The sequence below is a fragment of the Nicotiana tomentosiformis genome, chromosome 8, assembly GCF_000390325.3.
Source record: "Nicotiana tomentosiformis chromosome 8, ASM39032v3, whole genome shotgun sequence".
Lineage (NCBI taxonomy): Eukaryota > Viridiplantae > Streptophyta > Magnoliopsida > Solanales > Solanaceae > Nicotiana > Nicotiana tomentosiformis.
In genome coordinates, this window is record NC_090819.1 from 71,896,165 (window position 1) to 71,915,685 (window position 19,521).

The window sequence follows — 19,521 nt, forward strand, 5'->3', positions numbered from 1 at the left end:
CTCTCGTAAAGTAGTCATCGTTGATGAACTTCCTCTCCCTTCTGCCCCAACTAGGAGTAGAAGAGGCGGTAGACTTTGTAGCTTAGGTTCTTTATCAAGCCGTAGCTCTACCCCTTCCCAGAAAAATACTGCAAAACCTTCTTATTTCAGAGCAAGACTTCAACAACTCCTAGATCTTCAACTAGAGGTAAAGACCATAATGAACCCTTGTAGGAGCCTGTTGTATCTGAAATTGTTCCTCAAGAGTTTTCTTTTATATCAAACAGTGAAGCTATGAGAAAACAGGTTTCTTCCATAACATCACTTGACCCTGCCGATCGTTACCCTACTTTAATCACTTCTGGCCTTCTTCACCTAGTTCGTCATGAATGCAACTGGGAACCTAATTTCCTTGTGGTAGTTCCAAGTGTAGGTTATCGAATAACCTCTTATCGTGAAGGTTATTCGTTTGACCTTAGGATTCAAATCACTTATCGACCTAGTAATCATTGAGTTTTGTCGTTACTTTAATGTGTGTCTTGGTCAAATAGATCTGATAATGTGGAGGGCAGTTGCTTGCCTTCATTATCTGTCAAGCTTAGTTTTAGCCCGTTTTACTTTTCAACATTTACTCCATTTATTCCCCGAAACTCTTTCGTGAAGGTATTTTTTCGCTTGTGACGAGGATCAAAAAAGTTTTAGTCAGTCCCGAAGATGATCGTGACCGCGGCTGGTATGCCAGGTTCGTAGTTGTTCCCACTCGTGACTTAATGGGAGATGAAAATATATCTTTCCCTAAGAAATGAAACTTTGCACGTGAGTACCTTTCTTTACTTTTTTTCTACTTCCCTTAGGATTTTGGTTTTCTCATACGTTTTTCAATTTTTCAGCAATCATGGAAGTTCTTGGTGAACTTCACGACTTTCATGATTTGGTAGAAATAATATTAACTGCCGCCCCTATGGAATAAGGATCATGGAAATTTCTTTCCCAAAGGTTTGAGTGAAAAGCGAAAAACCACGGTATTCTTCATTACCATGATTTTCCCTTATTGTTTCTTCTTTTACTCTAACCTGTTTTTGTTGTTTCTATGGTTTGCTAATCATGGCATCAATCCCGCTTCTGTTCCTACTGCTAGGATTTCTGTCAGCACTGCGCGGGAACAAATTCTGAGCGTGTCCTCTTCAAAGAGGAAGAATGTTGAAGCCTGTGACTCTGAAGAAGAAGAGGATAATGAAGATGGCTCTCTAATGAGGAAACCACAAATTAGAAGACGCTTGGTTCTAGATGATGAAGCCACCATTCTACCTTCAGGCTCTATGTCTTTCAATCTTGTTGATGAACTAGAGAGTGTGCATTTGGACATCTCTGAAGATGAAGATGTTGACCATTCTGGTAATCCCCCCTCAAGTCTTGTTGATAGACTTTTCGCTCAAGGATTTGAGGGTGAAGAAGATTTTGGCCTTATTTCTGAAAAGCCACCACTTGCGGCCCTTCCAATGACCGTCGTTGCTCATGCCGTTAATCCTCCCATTTCTTCTGCTACCATATCTGCAGCCATTTCTTTTACCACACCTACCACTACCTCTCGTGAAGATGTTGGCCCTTCTAGCGGGAGACAAAACATGAAGAAGGTGTTGATTGAAGTCCCCGATGGTGGAAATTTATTAAAGAAATCTTGCCGAGCTGCAGTATGGTTAAAACCGTTGATCGGCCCTGTGGAGTGGGAGAAGCTTGAGTCTCAAAGCTCTTTAACCTTAATGAATGATGCTATTCATTCCGCCCTTAAGGTATATCCTTATTCCCTTACATTTTCTCATTTTCTTCTAAGTTTATAGCTTTTCTACCTCGCCTTTTTGCAAATCAATCTAACATGTATGAAGCTAATGAGTAGGATATTCTGGAATGATCAGCAAGTGGTTGAGTTGCGTATTGAAGCTGACAACTAGAGGGAACAATTTGAAAGCCTTTAACTTGAAAAGTACATCCTTATTGAAGACAGAAGGGCTCTGGAACAACAATTAAAGATAACAATTGTTGATTTAGTGGTTTTGAAGGCCTCTTCAAACCAAGTTAAAAACGAGAAGAACATAATAGCATATTCCTTTGCTGACCAGCATTCAAAAGCTACCGAGGAGATTAGGAGCTTGAAAGAGCTTCTAAATCAGAAGGAGGTGTATGCTGGTGATCTAGTTCAGATGCTCACTCAATCTCAAGAGGATCTTCTGTCTCTTACGATAAAATTAAGTTCCTAGAGGGTACTCTTGAACCATTGAAGGCATCCTATGAAGCTTCATAAGCCGAAAAGAAGACCTGAGGGTTGAGATTGAACAACTGGGGAAAGACTATGAAGCTCTCGAAGACAAACTAATACTTGATGTTAACTGTCTTTTCTAAATACCCGTCTAGAAATTTTGATCGAGGCTAACCGGGAGGGTTTGACCTCGAGGCTGAGATTGTCAAAGCTAAAGAAGCAATTGAAAATACTCAACAACATCAAAGTTTTTCAACACCCGAGGAAGAAAGTTCTAAAGTTCCCGCAGCTGACCAAACAGATGCTTAACGTTCATCTTCTCAAGTTGATCCTTCCACCCCTACTGATGATGCTCCTTAGTTTTTCACCCTTTACTTTAGAGATTTTGTATTGTTGGTGTTTATGAAATATTTTGTTTTTGTTTGAAGTTGATTGTGGGAAGCTTTTCCTTCCCTGTTATTTGGATGTCAATGCTAATATTGTTTCGTTGCATACTTTGTATTATGCTTTTTGCTCTTTAAGTTTTTGAGATTTTACTTGTATTCGAGATGCTCTAATATATCGCATCCTAATATGCACGAGTTCTTTTTATTAACAATACTAATAAAGATGACGTCTCATCTTCATATTGGCGTAAAGATAAAAAAACATGAGGTAATTTGAAGAAGTCTTTTTGAACTTTCAAACAAATATTTATGTACAATATTTTCATAACTGCTTTCTTCATAGCAGATTTACAAGTGCGGATACCTTTACCCCATGACTAAATTTATGGCCTTAATCTAAAAGCTCGTGGGAGTTTTCTGCAGGTTCTTCAACTCTTTATTTCCATTCCTTTTGCGATCTTGAAAATTTGACATTTTCTTTTGAAGGTTTTTCCTTTGACTAAGCTATGCTTTCGTGGTGTACATCTTATTCCTTTGCGTACGTCTCCAATACATAGTCCCCCTAGTATTTGAGCATTGAAGCATGAATCTCGAACACTGGATCAGTTCCTTACTTTGATCCTTTCCGTGAAAAAGGAAATACACACGGGACTCGTAGGTAACTTTTTAGATGATGACTGCTTAACCCTTTCTATCATAATTGTTGTAACCTAGACCGGGAATAATTAAGTATTTCGTGTGTCTTTCAGGTCTAATGTCATCATTTGGTACTGGCTAGCTTTTTGCCTATCATCTAAAATGGTTAGTAAAACTTAAATGAACAAAGTAAAAAATAAACTTTTATGATACGTGACCGTGGGTATTAGCTCTTTCAGAAGTAATACTACTTCAAATGGACTGCATTCCTATGGGATGGTAACACCTTGCCGTCCATAGTTTCCAACTCATACGCTCCTTTTCCAACAATGTCTTTAACTCGATACGGACCTTCCTAATTTGAACTCAGCTTTCCTGTATTTCCCACATGTGTTGATCGGAATACATTCTTGAGGACAAAGTCCACAATCTTAAAATATCTTAGGGTTGCCTTCCTGTTATAATATCGTTCGATCATCTTCTTTTGTGCTGCCATTCGAATCAAAGCTGCTTCCCTTATCTTTTCTTTCAAATCTAAATTTGTATGAAGTTCTTCCTCATTTGATGCTTCATTTTCATGCGTTTACCTTGTACTTGGTTCTCCTATCTCTATTGGAATTAAGGCCTCAGTATCATAAATGAGCGAGAGTGTTGTTTCTCCAGTACTTATTTTTGCCATTGTTCGGTAAGACCATAATACCTCCGATAGCACTTCTGGCCACTTGCCTTTACATTCTTCTAATCGCTTCTTTAGATTGTTGACTATGATCTTATTTTTTGACTCAACTTGTCTGTTAGCTACGGGATGATAGGGTGCTGAAGTAATTCATTTAATTTTCCAACTTTTGAAAAAATCAGTAACCTTCGCACCTTCGAACTATGGCCCATTATCGCAAACAATTTCCCTTGGGACTCCAAATCGATATATTATATTTCTCCAAATAAAGTCCATAAATTCTTTTTCTCGTACCTGTTTAAAGGCACCTGCTTCTATCAACTTTAAAAAATAATTCGTTCGAATTAACAAAAATTGTACCTTTCCTTTGGCTTGAGGTAGAGGACCTGTGATATCCATCCCCGACTTCATAAATGGTCACGGTGATATGATTGAATGGAGCACTTCCGCTGGTCGATGCATGTTATTTGCATATCGCTGGCACTTATCGCACCTTGTTAACACAATTTTCGCTTCATCGTCCTTTTTTGGCCAATAGTACCCTGCTCTTATTAGTGTTTTCACCAACGATACCCCCATGGCATAATTGCCATAATGTCCCTCGTGCACTTCTCTCATCACATATTCAGTTTGCGATGGTCCAAGGCACCGTGCTAAGGGTCCTCCAAACATCTTACAATACAAATTCCCTTCTATTAGGCAATACTGAGCAACTTTCAATCATAGCAATTGTGATTTCTTTTTATCCTCAAGTAAAATTCCATACTGCAAGAAATTCCCAAACTCGTTTCTCCAATTCCAGGTTAAATTATTCAAATTTACCTCGTTCTTGGTTTGATCAAGGGCTGAATGGATCAAGTGCACCACAATTGCATTCTCAGCGTTTGACACATCAGCCACGGACCCCAGATTTGCCAATGCATCATCTTATGTGTTTTCTTCCCTGGGTGTTTGGATAGCTTTCTATGTCTGGAACTACCTTAATAACTCTCGTACCTTTTCCAGGTATTACTGCATTCATGTTTCTATTGCCATGTGATTTCTTGATTTTGGTCCTACTACTAGCTGCGAGTCACTTTTGATTTCGATTTGTTAAATCCCAAGCTCCCTCGCGAGTTCTAAACCTACAATCACAGCTTCATGCTCTGCCTCATTATTAGTAATTGGATAATATTTTATTGCTTGTCTTATAATCTCTCCCAAAGGTGAAATTAAAACAAATCCCAAACCTGCTCCTTTTACATTGAAGAATCGTCGGTATATAAGGTCCAAGTTCCCAGATTGGATCCGGTGAACACTCATACCTCTTTTTCTGCTTCAGTAAGTAGGTTCGAGCTGAAATCTGCTAGTACCTGGGATTTTATGACAGTTCTAGGCTGATAGATAATATCATATTCACTAAGCTCTATGGCCCATTTAGCTAATCTTCCTGATAACTTTTGCTTGTGCAATATATTCCTTAGTGGGAAAGTAGTTATTACAGAAATAGGATGACATTGAAAATAGAGTTGTAACTTTCTTGATGCCATAATTAATGCTAATGTAAATTTTTCTAAATAAGGATACAATGTCTCGGCATCTAATAAAGATTTTCTAAAATATAGATTGGAGATTTCTTACCCTTGTCTTCACGTACTGGCACCGCGCTTACTGTCCTTTCTAACACATCTAAGTAAATAAGCAATCTTTCTCCGTCCCTCAATTTTTCTAACAGGGGCGGTTTCGATAAATATGACTTTAAATCCTTCAAAGCTTGTTGATATTCGTCAGTCCATTCAAATTGATTTTGCTTTTTCAATATTGAAAAGAATTTAAAATATTATTTTTGAAGATTTGGATATAAACCTTCCTAAATTTGATACTCTACTTGTTAATCTCTGTACCTCTTCTTTGCTTGTAAATACATTTGGTTTTTCCTCAATTTCTTTGATCCGAGCGGGATTCACTTCAATTCCTATGTTAGAAACAAGAAATCCCAAAAATTTACCTGAAGCGACACCAAAGGCACACTTTTCAGGGTGTAGCTTTATGTCACTTTTAGAGAATTTTGAAGGTTTCAGCCAAGTGTTGAAAATGGTCCCCTGCTTGTCCTGATTTGACCAATATATCATCAATGTAAACCTCCATGATTTTTTTCAAGTGTTCTTGAAATATTTTGGTCACCAATCTTTGCTACGTTGCTCCAGTATTTTTCAAACCAAACGGCATAACCTTGTAGTAATAAGTCCCCCTGTATGTAATAATCAAAGTCTTTTTCTCATCTAGAGGATACATCTTTATTTGATTATAACTAGAATATACATCTAAAAAACTTAAAAGTTCATGACCTGCGGTAGAATCAATTAATGGATCTATATGGAGTAATGGAAACAAATAATTAGGGAATGCTTTTTTAAATCGATATAATTCACATAAACTCGCCACTTCCCATTCTTTTTTGGAACTACGATAGTATTAGATAACTAGTCAGGGTACTTTACCTCTCGAGTTGAACCAATTTTCAGAAGTTTTTATACCTTATCTTGGATTATTTGATTTTTAAATACTCCTTGCATCCTTTTCTTTTGCTTGACAGGTGGGTGAAATGGGTTCTCATTCAACTTATGAGTCATTATCTCCGGTGGTATACCTGTTATGTCTGAATGCGACCAATCAAAGCAATTGGCGTTAGCACATAAAAATTCAATTAACTTACCTTTCATTTCCAATGTCAAGTTTGTTCCGATGTAAACTTTTTTGTTAGGCCAGTGGATGAATAATATAACTTTGAGATCCTCCGTGGTTATTTTGATATTTTCATTTTCCTATGGTTCATGAATCATATCAGGCCTCGAATCTATATCAGCTTGATTTCTTGGACTTCTAGTTGAGGTAGGCACTGAATTATCCTCAACTGAGTTCTTTAATTACTATTTCATACCTCCATCCTCGGATGTGGCACTAGCAATTGCACTGAGTTGATATCTCATTATGTCGGTAGATCTCCCTTGATTTGATGGATTCCCTATTATGATGGGAAATTAATGACATGATGCAACGTTGACGGGACCGCATCCATGTCATGAATCCATAACCTTCCCAAGATTATGTTATGGGTCACCTTTGCATCTACCACCTGGAATTTAGTGTCTTTGACGACACCTTCTGCAAATGTAGCAAATATGATTTCTCCTTTTGTGTGGACACTTGAATTATCGAACCCAAAAAATGACCGTGACTTCGGTATGATTCGATCATTTTCTTGCATCTCATTTACTACTCTTAGTAGAATGATATTTACTAAGCTATCTGGGTCAATCAAAAATGCGTTTAACATTAGTATCATGGACAAATAGAGATATTACTAGTGCGTCATTATGAGGAATGATCAAGCCGTCTGCATCTTCATCATCAAACATTATGTTGTCTCCTTCCAAAACATGACGAAACTGTTTCCCGTGGGTAACAGTAACCTTGAATGTCTTTCTTGCTGTCGTGTACGTTATTCAACCCTGATTATAACATTTATTTTTCTCTTTGGTGATAGGGGCTTTGGTGGTTCTTGCCTGTTTTTTATGTAAGATTGTTTTCCTTTTTCACTGAACAGATCGGTGAGATAGCCTTGCTTCAATAGATACTCATCTTCTCCCTATAGGAGCCTGCAATCTGATGTTCTATGGTCATGATCATTGTGAAACTCGCATCAAAATTTCTGACTCCTTTTGTTAGGATCTGACCCCATCTCTTTTGGCCATCGTACCTTGTCACCATCCCTCTTAGAACATCTAACAATTCTAATGTACTGATGTTGAAATTATTATCTCCTATTCTTACTTGAGAGTTTTAATCATTGCTTCTGGCTGTATTTCGCTCCCTTTTGAATCGGGAGGAAGAACTCGTCTGCTTTTGTTTCAATCTTAAATCAAACTGTGCGTGTTCATGTTTAGATCGGGAATCTTGTCCTGCAGGTCCCGTATAAGGATCGTACCTACTCTTACCAGACTTCTTTTCGGTTCTGAACGTTTAGATCCGTGAATTTCTTCTACCTTTGGTTGGGTAACCGTATCTTCTTTTATTCGTAACTTCGTACTGTATATGTTGTACACGTCAATCCAAGTAGTTGCAAGAAACTCCCATAGACTTTCTATCTATATTCTCGTGGCCTATGAACTTTTGTCATTCAAATTACTTGCAAATGCCAAAGCTGCCCAGTTATTAGGTACTCATGGTAACATCATCCTTTCCCGGTGAAATTTATCCACGAATTTCCTGAGCGATTCTGTGTTTTCCTATTTTATTTTGAATATATCTTCCATCATATTTTCTACTTTTTTGGCTCCCGAATGTACTTTTATAAATGAATCTGCAAGCTCAACAAAAGAGTCAATAAAATTTTCAGGTAAGAGTGAGTACCATGTTAATGCCCCTTTTGAGAGGGTTTCGCCAAATGTTTTCACCAAAACTGATTAAATTTCCTGCTTGGTCAGGTCATTGCCCTTTACACCCATGTTAAATGTGGTGACGTGGTCTCATGGGTTAGTGGTCCCATCATATTTAGGAATATCAGGCATTTTAAACTTTTTGAAAATTGGCAAAGGTGCCGCACTTGGCTTCCAGGGCTGTTATGAATATTTGATAATATCTACTCATTTAATCACTGGTGGTACTCCAGGTATTTGTTCTATCCGCTCATTTTGTTTCTTGAGCTGTTTCTACAAGGTTAGTACCAAACTTTACAAATTAAAATTATTTGGTGTACTTGATCCTCCGTCTATGGATTCGTTTAGTATTTCTCCACTTCCTGAGTTATCAAGTCCTTAACGTGGGTTTTATTGAGTTGTATTTAATGGTGGAGGAGTCTGCACAACATTGGGCAACCCATTTGAAAAAGCACGCAGAGCTTCACTAACGTGTTGTGCAATCATCTGCTTCAAATTATCTTGCTCGTTGGCTTGTTTGCCTACTTGTTTCCCATCAGTACGAGTAGCAGACCTTTTAGGTGAACTTTTTCGTGAGCGTTGTGGAGTCGCTGTGGGTGTGTGGTGTGGTGGAGTTCCACGTTGTTGTCCTCTCTCACGTACCTGATCAATTTCGTTAGTAGTAGACATGCTTTGTTGCTAAAAATAAAATTTAAAAAGTGAACAGATTATCAGATTCACGGCAACGGAACCAATTTGTTTAGTCAAAGAATAGTTTTTGTGGTCAAAGTCAATATTGAGGAAAATCGGATTTCTAATAACCAAATTTACTTCACTTTTCCAAAAATACGAAAATAAAACACGCAATTGAAATGATAAATGAAGGAAAGAAATCTTATTGATAATCGTTGTTTTCTCCCTAGAATTATGGATCGGAATCTTTAATCAAGTGAAAATAAAAGTAAAAGATTGATTGCTTATATTTGAGAATATTCAGATGATCATACAAAATAAGTTAAAGGCCCTTATATAAGGATACACAGCTGTAACTGTTCCCTTACTTAATTCTTACCCGTTACTAACATAAACTGCATTAATTGCTCGTTACTAAATCTACTCGTAACGGTTATGGTAATAATAGGTGATCGCGCATAATCAGGGATAATGTTGATTCCCTTTTCATATTTATAACTGATTCATGAATCTTCCCCTTTTATGGTGTTCATGCATCTTATGCCTATTTCATCTTTCCCAGCTGTTAGGTACGATATCTTCTTTCATAAAATACCGTGGGTATTTTATCTGTGCCTCATCATCTTTCTTTAATGACCTGATATAGATTCCACCCGTTATTATATTATTGATCCACATGTTATGCCTATTTTTTCCACCAATATACGCCTTATCCCTTAATAGTATCATGCATGCAATGTCTTTTCTTTTTTCATCACTAGTCACCACTATATAATATCTAGATCCACAGAGTTGATAAAGTTATAATTTTTACAAAATATAAAATTTAAATTTCTAAACTTGCTGGAGAATAGTTTTTGAATAGGTAAACGATCTGGAAAGTCGATTGCTATATCTTTGGATATATAAATGTAAATGATCGTTTTGTCAAAAACTTAAATATGTAGAAAAATGCTGCTTTTTATAGACTTCTTTAATATAATATGACGAACATGTACTTATGGATGCTACTAGATGAACCTGCTTTAAGAGAGAATAAATTTCTTTTGGGACATGTGATAATTAAAATGACCAAAAAGATCATCATAATATTAGGAACAAATGATTGTCTGTGATCCTATTTTGAGCCAACACCTGAGGCTTTCAAATGTCAATTCAATAAAAAGTGTTCCTCAAAATTAATTTCCATACAATTAGAACACCTAAGCAAGTGGTTGGTTCTAGATTTCATGGGTGACCTCATCCACTGGGGAAGGGTAACTGAAATAGAATTGTACAGCAACTTAAGTACCAAATTTTGGACCACCTCAACTATAAATAGCACTGAATGCTTACTATATTCTTCAAGTTGAAATAGCCAAAATAAATGTCATATTTATACTACATGTATTTACAGATGATGTTATTGTATTGTAGGCTTATAGAAAGAAAAGCTTATATTCTTCTAGTTGAAGTAGCCATAAAAGACCACTTCAACATGCCGGTCAAATGGTTTTGTAGCCATTTACAAATTTATTTTTAGTTTTTGTCCTTTTTACAAGAGATCTGCATTTTTATACATAATATATGAAAATAATATGGAAAGGATCTGAAAAAGGTTATTCTTTTCTATTCAAATTGTAAATAGCCATAAAAGATCATTTTCACGTGCAATATGTGGAAAACAAAGTAAAGATTATTGAGCAACTAATGATTAATTAATTACTTCCTCCGTTCACTTTTAGTTGTCCACTTTAGACTATTCACGCCCCTTAAAAAATAATAAATAAAACATGTATTTCACTATTTTACCAATAATAATGATAGTATATATCCAAAAGTCTTGAAAAATGATTTGGGGGAATAAGTAGTTAATGATAAGGATAAAACAAGAAAAAAAGATTGTTTTTTCTTGATTTAGTATAGTGGACAAGTAAAAGTAAAAATATATTTTTAGTATAGTGGACAAGTAAAAATGAATCGGAAAGAGTATATTGGATTGATACATCCCCTTCATGTTGGATATAATGCTAAAAATATGGACTTTTAGATAGTCTAATATGCTAAAGATATCGACTTACGTTTTTTATTACTACTCCCACTTTGTGTTTGCTCAGCTCTATAAAGACGTGGTACGCTCAGTTCCGAGTTGTAATAATCTCAATTAGCTTGATTTCATGACCTGGATTTTTCTTACACATGTCCCTGATAGAAGAATAAGTGATATGTTTCTATACGATTCATGGTCTTACCACTCCGTCTCCGTTTCGGTGTAGCAGCTCAAGTTTGTTTGCGCTGCACGTCCTACTGGACTGTTATTTCAATAAATATTCTGTTTATCTATAAGAAAAAGACATCCTAATATGATCGGTCAGACTTCTTGCAAAAACCTGATTAGATTGTTGAATTATTAAATGTAATAAAAGCAATTCCGGTATCAAAATCACATGTAATTTTGACAGCTAGCACGTACAAAATTATATGGGTTATAACCTCTTGAAGCGTGGTACAACTCGTTGATCAAGTAGCCCTCTAGTTCGACAGATAATCAGTGGAATCCCCATAAAGTTTGGGTTTTACCAGCAAGAACACGATCCCACCAATTCCACGGTATTCTAATATTTTACCCAAATAATACCCGAAAATAACAACATTCGAGTGAGCAAAAGTTTTTAGGAAAATGACCCGATAGGTCGTTTTGAGTACTAAAATTAATTTATGTATTCTGAGACCTCTTACAGCTTCATTTAATAGTTTTTGATTTACGTGCATTGTCCGTGTCACTTTTAAGAAAGCTTTTAGGTAAAATTTTGAAGAAAAAGTGATTTTGACATAAAATAAGGTTTGGGTTGACCATGGTTAATATTTTTGGTAAACGACATCGGATCGATGTTTTGACAATTTTGATAGGTTCGTATGATGTTTTTTGACTTGTACGCAAGTTTGGTTGGGGTCTCGAGTGACCGGAGCGCATTTCGGCGCATTACGTGAATGTTTGTGAAAATTGAGTTTTCAAGTTGAAATCTTAAGTTTTGATGATTGATTCTTGTTATTTGATGTTATTTTGATGATTGAGTTAGCGAGCGAGTTTGTATAATGTTATTACACTTGTGTGCGTGTTTGGTTTGGAGCCTCGCGGGCTCATGTGAGTTTCGGGTGCATTGCATAATGGTTTTGGGATTTCTGATGCATTCTACTAGTGTTTCAAGTCCGTAGGTCTCGCATTTGTGATGACCTGTTTGCAATTGCGAGTCCCGCTTTTGCGAAGTCGGACTCGTAAATGCGATATCTAGGGAGGGCTGTTGACTTCACAAATGCGAAGATATGGTCGCATTTGCGGACTGTGGGTGATCACATTTGCGACCTTGGAGTCGCTTTTGCGACTTGGAGCTGGGGGTGGCAAGTTCGCAAATGTAAAGCTCATCTCGCATTTGCGAAGAAGGGGCTAATCGCATTTGCGAGATTTCTATCGCATTTACGACGTCTGACGGTCTGATGCACTGATCGCGTTTGCGATTAGTGTTTTGCATTTGCGTGCATCGCAATTGCAAACAACGACATCTGCAGTTAGGTAAAAGAGGGAAAAATCGGGACTTAGCTCATTTTACACCATTTCGCAACTCTAAATACTCTAGATGTGATTTCTGAAGGGCTTTTTCTTCTCAAATTCATTGGTAAGCATCTTTAACTAGATTTCAATCAATTTAAACTACTTTTCATGAATTTGTAATATCAAAGTAGTTAAATCTCTGCATCTTTAACATGCCCATACAGTTAAATCCAGTTGAAGTTCCCAAAGCTTAGTCAATTTTGCTATATACTCTACTACTAGCTTGTTGTTTATTGCACCAAGTGAAGAAACAACCCTTTGATGTGAGTGGTGTCAGTTGCAAGGAGTCCACACAGTGGTTAAAGTTATTAATCTCAACTTGTGTAACTGGTTTCCCTATTCTATTATTTGTGAATAAGACATTATTGAAGTCCCCGCTAAGAAGCCAAGGGTTTTGCACATGAGTCCCCAATACATGTTAATCATGCCATAGAGTATTCTCTCTTTTGGGGTTCATTCCTAGCATAAATTACTGTTACAAGTGCATGAACGTTTGCAGTTGAGTCCTCCACAGAGCAGTGTATGAATTGCTCATGAATTTATAGGACTTTGACTATGAGATGAGTTCTCCATAACAGCCAAATCCTACCATTAACTGCCTGGGTATAAATGCACCAATAGCCCCGATCTTTTGCAACTGCATTTATTTTCTTTTTGGCCTGCATTTCCTTTACTTTAGTTTCAAGACATCCAAGGGTATCTATTTTATTCTTGATCAGAAAGAGCCTTAATTCCTTCTATTTATAGGGCTTGTTCAACCCCCTTTATGTTCCAAGTACATACTATCATGGAGGGTGGAATGAAGATTCATTCCCAGACTTGTTTAGTCCTAAGGTACTAGGAATACATGCATTTAGAGCCTCATATTGATTGGATGTAGACACTCATCCAGGTTGTAGTGCATGTTGCCTTTGTGCAATGACTTGCCTATGAGAAGGCCCTTCCTCACTCCTCTTGGGAGTATGCCTATGCTCACCTGCAATAGTTGACCTTTGCCTGTCATCACAAGCATTTACCTAGTGGTGGCCACCCTTTGAAATCTCCACTTTATTGATAGCACTGGCACTATCATGTACAACTTTTGCAACTTCTTTTTGTTTCCATTCTTGTATTACTCTCTTATTCTTAGTCCTTATTCTTTGCTTTGGAGCTTGGAATTCTTCTCCCTCAGTTGATATATGGATGGTTCTCCAGCAGATATCCTTATCATGACCAAAATGATTGCAGTCCAAGTAAAATTTGGGCTTCCTATCATAAGCAATTGACTATTGGATAGTCCCTGAAGGGATGTCAATGTCAATATACTCCACCAGTGTCTTTGTGATATCTACCTTCACTAGGACTCGAGCATATGAGATTTTATTAAGGTCAGCCGTATATATATCAGTGTACATGGGGACACCAATAACACTAGACACTTTGCTAAGTGCATCTGCAGACCAATATCCTATTAGTAGCCCAGGAAAGTTTGCTCATAGGGGAATATATGTGATGCATTGAGGATCAAAATAGAAGTCTCTCTCCCAATTCTATAAAATGAATGGCTTATTGTGATAGGTGTAGGGACCTTCCTGCATGACCATATCTCGATCCTCAATTGTGGAAAATTGAAAGACATAGTAGCCATCAGTGTGATACAGGATTTTTGGCTTTGGAACAAAATCCCAAACAGTTGTAACAAAATTCTCCATAGACTTCTCATAAGGTGTATCTCCCAACACATATCATACTAAGCCAGTTGCCCAATGATTATTTAGATTTTGAATATCTTCCTCTACAATTTGGACAACAGTCTTACTATTTCGGTGGCTAGGAGACATATATTCCAGCCTCATTCCCATCGGAGAGCTACGATTAAGCTTCTCGAGAACTTTCGCTTGCTGCATCTGCTTCGTACGGCTATCAATTTGAGGTGCTTGTGTTGGTTCTTATAAAGTTAGGGACGGATTTGGAGGTCCCAATTTTAGAGAATTGAAGTCGACGAGGTAGTGCTGCCATTTGAATAGAGTCCTTTTGGTTAGACTCTATCGCAATTTGGTTTTCACTGTTAAATTCATTTTTGACGCTAATTTCACTATCTTCCCTAATCGGTTGAAATTGAGTTGGGAAAAGCTCTCAAATATCATTGGAGTAAAAGCATTCTGTAAATCATTCGCTGGTGTAATCATCGAGCTCCCTGGTGCCTCGTGTTTCCTCCATCTTCCCATCGTTGGTGCAAGTTAGCCTCTCTTGGCTAAACATGCACCTAGAGAAAAGTCATGCAGAATGAGTCTAGGCAAGCCAATATTTCATACCACATTTGTAGTATTCTAGTCGCTCATGTACTTGTGACTCTGAAATTTTGGGATTGGTATAGGCTGTGCTACTTATGTAATTATTTCATATATTTCAGAGTTTATAAATCGTTAATTATCATTATTCTGCTTTTAAATAGTTGAAATTGGTTAATTCTTTAGATAATGTTGGCTTGCCTAGCAAGTGGATGTTAGGCGCCATCACGGCCCCATGGTTGGGAGTTTTGGTTGTGACAAGTTGGTATCAGAGCACTAGGTTTCCTAGGTTTCATGAGTCATGAACAAGCTTAGTAGAGTCTGGAGGATCAGTATGGAGACATATGTACTTATCTTCTAGAGGATATAAGGCTTTAGGAAATGTCACTTTTTCTTTATCTATCATGCGACTTTATTATATCGCTGAAGTTTGAATCATTCTGTTCTTATTCTCTCACAGAGGGTGAGGACATGCACAACATCCACATGTTGCAGCCATTATCACAGGTAGAGGCCGGTGCCGAGACAGAGCTAGAGACAGAGGCAGAGCTCATCCTAGAGCCCGTGCAGCATCACTTATTGCAGAGCCTTAGATCGAGCAGGAGGAGGAGATCCCTGTTCTGGCCGTACCAATTGGACTAGCTCAGGTCCCAGAGGGGTTATTGCCACCCCCATACTTCATGACGCTCTAGTCCGCCTGGTCGGTCTTAGGGAGAGCGGGCCAAGTTCGGTGTATTTCCTGTAGCACCAGCCGTCTCTCAGGCTGGGGGAGGAGCCCAGACTCCTACTACTCACATTCTAGAGCAGGTGGCTTACGGATATCAGACTCTACTAGGTTTAACTATTGGAGCAGTTCATCCTATTATTGGTACACAGTCCAGGAATTGTCCTGCGATGTCATCAGAGGTATTGAAGAGGTTTGATAGATTCACCGAGTTATTCTCTATAAATTTTGGTGGTACACCTTCTGAGGACCCTTAAGATTTCTTGGACTGTTGCCATGAGCTATTGTGCAACATGGGTATAGTGGAGTCTAATGGAGTTGACTTCGCAGTTTTTCAGATGCATCGCTACACCAAGAAGTGGTGGAAGGAGTATGTTCATGGCAGACCAACAGTTTTACTTCTTCTTACTTGGGATCAGTTCTCACAGATATTCTTAGAGAAGTTGATCCCCTTCACCCTGAGAGAGGAATTCCGTAGCCAGTTCGAGCGCCTCTAGTAGGGTAGTATGACTGTTACTTAGTACGAGACTATGTTTGTGGATCTATCATGCCATAGAGCTATCCCGATCCCGAATGAGAGGGATATGGTGAGGAGATTTATAGATGGCCTTACTTATGGTATCAGGCTACAGATGGCCAGAGAGACAGAGGATGATATCTCCTTTACATGGGTTGTAGAGATTGCTAGGCGGATCGAGAAGATTTATGGCTAGGGCAGAGAGGCAACATCTGAGAAGAGGCCTCATCATTTTGGTTGTTTCAGTGGTGCCTCTTCTTAAAGTAGGGGTTTAATTGGTACTGGCTATCCTACCAGGTTGGTTTAGTCAGCACTTCAGGTGTCTCATGGTTCTTCAGGTGGTCCCGGTACGTATGGGTAGTTTTGAACAGCTAATATTCAGTACACCTTCAGCTCCTATTAGTGCACCACCACTACAGAGTTATTATGGTGGTCATTCGGGTCATCAAGGATCATCTCAAATGCAACAGTTATGCCAGCCGCGCGGTTGCTTTGAGTGCAACGACGCATGTCATATCAGGAGGTACTGTCCTAGATTGAGGAGTAGTAGGCCACAGCAGGGTACTCATGCCATGATTCGGGTACCGATTGCTCTAGCACCGGCTCAGCCAGCTAAAGGCAGAGGTCAGGCAGCCTGAGGTGGTGGTCCGACCATTAGAGGTGGAGGCCATCAAGTTAGAGGTCGTCCGAGAAGTGGAGATCAGATGCCCCTAAGACTTTTTGGACTCAGTATGGTCAGTATGAGTTCTTGGTGATGTCATTTGGCTTGATCAATGCCCAAACAAACTTTATGGATTTGATGAACCGGGTGTTCAAGCCCTATCTCGATTCATTTATGTTCATCTTTATTAATGATATTTTGGTTTACAACCACATCCGAGAGGAGCATGAGCAACATCTTTGGATCGTACTTTAGACTATGATGGATCGTCACTTATATGCCAAGTTTTTGAAGTGTGAGTTCTGGTTGGACTCGGTTGCCTTTCTAGGCCATATTGTATCTTCCAAGGCCATCAAGGTAGATCTGAAGAAGATTGAGGCAGCTTAGAACTGGCCTAGATCTACCTCTTCGAGAGCAATTTAGAGCTTCTTACGTTTGGCGGGTTATTATCGCCCGTTCGTGGATGGGTTTTCATCTATCTCAGCCCCATTGACCAATTTGACCCAGAAGGGTGCTCTTTTCAGATGGTCCGACGAGTGTGAGATAAGTTTTCAGAAGCTCAATACTGCACTGACTATAACCCAATATTGGTATTTCCTGCGGGTTCGGGATCTTACACCATGCATTGTGATGCATCGCATATTGCGCTTGGTGCTGTGTTGATGCAGGGCATTAGGGTGATTGCCTACACGTATCTGTAGTTGAAGGTTCATGAGAAGAATTACCCTGTGCATGACTTAGAGTTGACAGTCATTGTTCACGCACTGAATATTTGGAGGCACTAACTATACGATGCTCCATGTGAGGTCTATACCGACCATCAGAGTCTCCAGCACGTGTTCAAGTAGAAAGACCTTAATTTGCGGAAGCGGAGATAGTTAGAGTTGTTGAAAGACTATGATATCAGCATATTATATCATTTGGAGAAGGTCAATATAGTGGCCAATGCATTGAGTAAGAAGGATGAGAGCATGAAAAGTTTGGCATATTTACCTGTATTTGAGAGGCCACTAGCCATGGATGTTCGGATATTGGCCAATCAGTTCATGAGGTTGGATGTTTCGGAGCATAGCGGGGTTCTTTCTTGTGTTGTGGCACAGTCATCATTATTGGAGCATGTCAAGGCTCGCCAGTTCGATGATCCTCACTTGTTGGTGTTAAAGGATAAAAGGCAACAGGATGGTGCCAAGGAGGTTGTGATAAATAATGATGGTGTTATGCGGTTTCAGGGCCCGATATGTGTTCCAAATATTGATGGGTTGAGAGTTGATCCTTGATGAGGGTCATAGTTCACGCTATTTCATTCACCTATTTGTCACGAAGATGTACCGTGACTTAAAACATCATGATTGGTGGCGGACAATGAATAAAGATATTGTTTCTTATGTCTCTCAAAATTTAAATTGTCAAAATGTGAAGTACGAGCATCAGAAACCAAGTGGTTTGACTCAGAGATTGGATATACTGGAGTGGAAGTGGGAGCGCATCATCATGTATTTTGTGGTAGGTTTACCACGAACCTTAAGGAATATGACGCATACTGGTTATTGTGGGTTGGTTGACTAAGACCGCACACTTCATTCTGGTGATTACTTCTTATTCTTCAGAGTGGTTGGCTCATATTTACATCTGGGAGATTATTCGCCTGCATGACATGCCCATTTCTATTATTTCTGGCCGAGGCATACAGTTCACATTGCATTTTTGGAGGGCCGTCTAGCGTGAGTTGGGCACGCGGGTCGATCTATGTACCGCATTTCTTCCTCAGACGAATGGAAAATCAGAGTGTACTATTCAGATATTGGAGGACATGTTGCGAGCATGCTCTATGGATTTTAGGGGTCAGTGGGACCAGTTTTTACCTCTATCAGAGTTTGCCTAAAACAACAACTATCAGTAGAGCATCCTGATGGCTCTGTACGAGGCCTTATATGGGAGGCGATGGCTTTCGCCGATTTGTTGGTTTGAGCCTGGAGGCTAGATTAATGGGCACTGATTTGGTATGTAATTCTATGGAGAAGGTTAAGGTAATTCCGGAGCGACTTCGTACAGCTCCATCCATGCAAATGAGTTATGCGCACCGGAAGGTTCGAGATGTAGCCTACATGGCGAGTAAGAAGGTTCTTCTCCGAATGTCGCCTATGAAAGGTGTGATGCGATTTGGGAAGGAGCGCAAGTTGAGCTCGAGGTTTATTGGCCCATTTGAGATGTTGGATAGAATTGGGGAGGTTGCTTACAGGCTTGCATTGCCTCCTAGCCTAGCAGGGGTACATACGATATTTCACGTCTCCATGTATAGGAAGTGCCATGAGGATAGATCACATGTTTTAGACTTCACCACAGTGCAGCTTGATGAAACTTTGGCATATGAGGAAGAGTCGATGGCTATTCTAGATCGGCAAGTTCACAAGTTGAGATCTAAGAGTTATCCTTCTGTGAAAATTCAATAGAGCGGTCTGCTGATCGAGGAGGTTACGTGAGAGTCTGAGCCTGATATCCAGAGTAGATACCCCCACCTTTTTACCAAGTCTAGGTACTTTCTATGTACGTTTGAGGATGATCGTTTCTTTTAGAGGTAGAAAATGTGTCGACCAGATAGGTCGTTTTGAGTACTTGCCTTAATTTTTGTGTTATGAGGCCTCTCATAACTTAATTTGATGTTTCTTAATTTGCGTCCAATGAGGCCTCTCATAACTTAATTTTTGAGTACCCGAGAGCGTTTTTCGCGCTTAATGTTGA

General features: G+C 38.9%; 2 protein-coding genes across 2 annotated transcripts; both read left to right on the forward strand.

Annotated features, from left to right (window-relative positions):
- The first annotated feature begins 17,402 nt into the window (after positions 1-17,402).
- On the forward strand, positions 17,403-18,059 carry LOC138897659 (uncharacterized). The gene is made up of 2 exons (XM_070183657.1): positions 17,403-17,459; positions 17,712-18,059. The coding sequence occupies exons 1-2, from the start codon at positions 17,403-17,405 to the stop codon at positions 18,057-18,059; spliced, it is 405 nt and encodes a 134-aa protein (XP_070039758.1).
- A 708-nt stretch (positions 18,060-18,767) lies between these two features.
- LOC138897660 (uncharacterized) lies at positions 18,768-19,232 on the forward strand. The gene has a single exon (XM_070183658.1). The coding sequence runs from the start codon at positions 18,768-18,770 to the stop codon at positions 19,230-19,232; it is 465 nt and encodes a 154-aa protein (XP_070039759.1).
- Positions 19,233-19,521: the final 289 nt, after the last annotated feature.